This window comes from Bidens hawaiensis, unplaced genomic scaffold (genome assembly GCF_021521415.1).
Source record: "Bidens hawaiensis isolate Kalapana, Puna unplaced genomic scaffold, B.hawaiensis_p1.1 tig00033224_1, whole genome shotgun sequence".
In the NCBI taxonomy this organism is placed as follows: domain Eukaryota; kingdom Viridiplantae; phylum Streptophyta; class Magnoliopsida; order Asterales; family Asteraceae; genus Bidens; species Bidens hawaiensis.
In genome coordinates this window covers 105,087-109,966 of record NW_027495697.1, presented here as the reverse complement: position 1 = coordinate 109,966, position 4,880 = coordinate 105,087, and the positions used below count along the sequence as shown (strand labels likewise).

The 4,880-nt window shown below is 35.3% G+C and overlaps 1 protein-coding gene across 1 annotated transcript; it reads left to right on the top strand.

Annotated features, from left to right (window-relative positions):
* Nucleotides 1–2,556: 2,556 nt before the first annotated feature.
* On the top strand, nt 2,557–4,570 carry LOC143584673 (scarecrow-like protein 32). Its single transcript, XM_077066675.1, has one exon. It carries the CDS (start codon nt 3,027–3,029, stop codon nt 4,386–4,388), a length of 1,362 nt encoding a protein of 453 aa, XP_076922790.1. The 5' UTR covers nt 2,557–3,026; the 3' UTR covers nt 4,389–4,570.
* Nucleotides 4,571–4,880: the final 310 nt, after the last annotated feature.

Genomic DNA, 4,880 nt, shown 5'->3' with positions numbered 1-4,880 from the left:
GAGAAATGGGTAAAGTGCCCTTTATATAGGGTCCCCATTTCTCCAAACTTTACATAATAAACCTACAAAATAAACGTACCGAGTACGTACTACACCGACTAAAGCAAAATAAAACGACATATACAATCCCAAAAAAATATATAATATTGGCCCTACACTTATAATAAAAAATAAAATGAAAATCAAATACATAACCCTTATTTTGCGTATAAATTCCCATTTCACTTTCACATTTTCTTTTACAAATGTATCAATTCTCATACTAAAATTTTTATTACTACACAAAAAAGAATGTTACATTTTATTTACTAAAAATAATACAGAATATAAAAATATGGGAGTTTGAATATGTAATTAATTTCTTTCCGCGGAGTTCTCAGTTATTAACATAGTTCAAACTGGAAAACGTAAGCATGATTTACAAGTGTCACTACTTTTATATTGAAAAACATGATTTAAGGTGAAATGGTATAAAATCATAAAATGATTCCATAAGTGGCTATTTTAATAATGCTCCATTCAGTATAATAAAAGAAAGAAAGGACAAGGAAAACATGAAGAATGTCTATAGATATTACCCAGATGGACGTGTTTGTGTGTGCATGGAGATTATTCCATTTTGAAACGTCCATTAAAAGTTGTGTAAATGCCTTTTCAATTTTTTTGTTTTCAAGCATTTACCTTCTTCTCTCTATGATTACAATTTTGAGATATGCCTCCACATGCCCACTTTTTCACCTGGTACTTTTTTTTTCATAAATAATAAAAAATAATAATGTTCAATTGTGAAGATCTTATTACATAGTTTAATTTAAATGAAATATGAAAAATTTTAAATATTTATAAGGATTTTAATATATGCTTCTAGGTAAATATTCAGTTGGTTATAAAGTTACTCGACATTCATCAACCTCAACTGAAGTTGTTTAGTTAATTTTTCTTATGTTTTTGCTAGTTGTTAGTTAAGAAATTCCATTTCTTTTATCCACTTAAAAAAACAAAGAAAAATAAAATCAAAACAAGTTGGGAATTTTCCTTTTAAGTAAAATGAAAAAAACAAAGAAAAATAAAATCAAAATAGATTGGTAATCGAATTAACTATGACACGTATATAAACGTCAACTAACACACTTTTTCATAAAGCATTGCATCGTTACTAATAGACACTCTGATGGTTTCTCAGCCATAAAGTGAAAGTCTTTGCCATATTTATAGGACACATTTTCATCACAAAAAATGAAAAAAGAAAAAAAGAACATAAGCGTTATTATTCAATTTATGAACATAAGCTATATGTCTGCTACAAAACCTAGAATATTAGATACCGAATTTCGTTACCTTAAAGTTTGTTCACTAGCTTGCAACGTAAATGGAAAAACATAATATTTTGTCGAAACAAGTACCATAGATCGTATAAAGCTATGAAGGCTCGATCCGCTAACCTCATCGAGACTCTCTTGGGATATTTTGTAAGGACCACTCTCAAAATTTTGTTATGGTATTTATTGTAACATCATTGACTATTTCCCCTTGTAACAAGTTCATTTGGCAAGATATGTCATCTTTCAAAGAATATTGATGAGCGACTATACCTTGATACCTAAGTAGTTACACGGGTTTTCCCGCATAATACTAATAACAAGCTAGCTTCTCCAGCAGTAAACCCTCAATTTGACCAGCCACATTATGATTAAAACTTTGGCTTTTATGTATGTCCTAGCTAGCTAGTCATATGAACCGGGACAATTTTTAGTCTAGATAGTTCATAAATTTCATGCAAAGTATTCTTGATCTCAACATATAGATGAATATAATTTGAATTTATTGACTTCATCCTTAAATCTTGATAGGACCATAGAGGTGTGGTGCAATTGGTGTAGTCTTGTGCCGTGTGCATGGCCGGAAACTACTCACGGGCCATGTATGGCTCAAGTGGGGATCCAATTGCAGCTTGCTGATGATTGAAACATGTCATTCCAATATCCTTTGATACTACTTTTTTTCTTTTTGGCCTGGCCCCACGGTTTAGATTACAATATCGGGTCAGGCTTAACATTCTCTTGTGTGTATTTGTATATATATGCACATATATAATATGTATTACAATTATAAAAAAACTCACAGAATTTTAATAGCTAAAACTATGCCTATTAATAATCGGAAATAATCCATACTGATACTTTGAGTCTTTCACTAATGATAATCTTAACTTTATCTTTCGCTGACAAAGATAATCCACTCTACATAAGTAAATATATTTGCCATCAGATTAATTATGAACATATTGACTATTGAGATATTATAAGTTACAAACATTTTGATTTACACATCATATGCCGCATCATTCATGGCATGCATAGCAACTCTAGTGCTTGAGTTACACTATTTTTGATAACGAAAATGAAAGTTACGAGTGCCATTTGTAAAGTTGTTAGAATAATGTATGATGTAAAATATAATAAAATGGTCCCGTGAAGGTTAAGAAGATGAGTAGAAATGCATTGCCTTACACTCAATCTATTGTGTGTGTATATATATATAAATATATATGAATCCGTCTAATTATACATGAAATGACAAAATCACAACTCTTATATAAGTCCAAAACGAAGACCGGCAAGCCTCACATGCTACCAAATTCCAACACCATCATCCTCGTCATCATAAATCAATATCCTCCTCTCCTTTATATTACATGTACAATTCCAAGATATGATCAGACACCCACCCGGCCTCTCAAAGCTTCTCTGCAAACTGTGCTTCTAAACACATATTGTAGCCTTCTCTCTTTAAAAGCCTACTATGCAACATCATTTTCTCAGGAAACTAAAGCTGTTTTGCCCTTAACCGACATACCCATTTCAAGAAAATTAACCACAATCATGATCAGTCTATTTTACTTAGATTTTTACCTTACAAATAATGTTTCATATCCCAAAATACCAGTCACCAGAGGTACCACTGTCTAGTCCAGTCAACATCTCTCTTTAACCTACTCTCTCTCTCTCTCTCTCTCTCTCTCTCTCATGATGCAATTTACTGAAACACTACCCTCACCACCACTCCACCAAGCCCCTAAACCATGCCAAAACTTCACTCCAATGAACCCAAACCAAACCCATCGAACCCGTCCCTGGCCAGGATTCCCAGCGCCTAATAAGGCGCTGGGAACCTTCGGGGACGCCAACTGCATGGAGCAGTTGCTAGTTCGTTGTGCTAACGCAATCGAAAGCAACGACGCCACGCTCTCTCAACAAATCCTATGGGTTCTTAACAACATCGCCCCATCAGATGGCGACTCCAACCAACGCCTAACTTGCGGGTTCCTACGCGCCTTGGTTGCCCGAGCCGCCAAGACTGGAACTTGCACGATGCTAACCGCAGCCCTTTCGAATTCGAATATCACCATCCAAACACATAAGTTTTCCATCATTGAGCTTGCAAGCTTTGTGGACTTAACTCCATGGCACCGGTTCGGTTTCACCGCTGCCAACGCTGCCATACTCGAAGCCATAGAAGGACACTCTAGTGTCCACATAATCGATTTAAGTCTCACACATTGCATGCAAATCCCAACTTTAATTGACGCGATGGCCGGGAAATCAGACGGTCCACCGCTTGTTAAGCTCACGATAGCCGGAGCCACCGAGGATGTGCCACCAATGCTGGATCTTTCCTACGATGAGCTAGGGGTTAAGTTAGTCAACTTTGCTCGTTCAAGAAACATAATCTTGGAGTTTAATGTAATCCCTTCAACTTCTTTAGATGGATTCTCTTCATTAATTGAACATCTAAAGATTCAAACCCTAGTACACGGTAACGAGACAAATGAAGCTCTCATAATAAACTGTCATATGATGCTTCATTACATACCAGAAGAAATTACCACCACCACTACTACTACACCGTTTTCATTCGAAGATTCGACGCCGAGATCTTTGTTCTTGAAACAAATCCGAAGCTTGAATCCAACCCTTGTAGTTTTAGTAGATGAAGATGCGGATTTCACATCAAATAACTTGGTTTGCCGATTAAGGTCAGCTTTTAATTACCTATGGATCCCTTATGATATAGTGGACACGTTTTTACCTAAAGGAAGCAAGCAAAGGCAGTGGTATGAAGCGGATATTGGTTGGAAGATAGAGAATGTGATAGCTCAAGAAGGGTCACATAGGATTGAGCGGCTCGAGCCGAGAGGACGCTGGGTCCAGAGAATGCGAAACACGGGGTTCCGTGGGGTTGGGTATGGAGAAGATATTGTGAGTGAGGTTAAAGGGATGTTGGATGAACATGCAGCTGGATGGGGATTGAAGAAGGAAGAAGATGATCTTGTGCTTACCTGGAAAGGACATAATGTGGTTTTTGCAACTGCTTGGGTACCAACGTGATCGTATTAATTATCTTATGCATTGACTCATCATAATGATGTTATTTTGGTAAGTAGAGTTAATCTTACTAGATCATCTTTACCTTTTGTTGTTGGTGGCATGTTAAATGTTGGTGAATGTTTTTAGGCTAATAATTAACATAGTTAATGATCATATATCAAAATATTTATGTCTGGTTCTTCCTTTAATTTCATGTAATGTTCATGAGTAAACAAACCAAAGTCTGGAATCTCATCCCTATAAGTAGACATATGTTGTTATATTCAATATCACTGTCATATTAAGGTTGGAGAGATACATGATCGTTAGTTTAATTAACCTAGTGATTGAGTCAAGGATATGCATATTTTTCTTACTCATGCATGGATCATGATCTGATGAATTGTACTTTATTATAACATCATGTATGTATATTGATTAGAATTGAAGTTCGGATAGAAAAAAACAAACAGTGAAACAAGTATATATATGATAACTTCTGGGATTATGATA

Bases quoted from the DNA above. Each gene is read 5' to 3' on its own strand.
- LOC143584673 (XM_077066675.1), top strand. From the start codon at position 3,027: ATGATGCAATTTACTGAAACACTACCCTCACCACCACTCCACCAAGCC.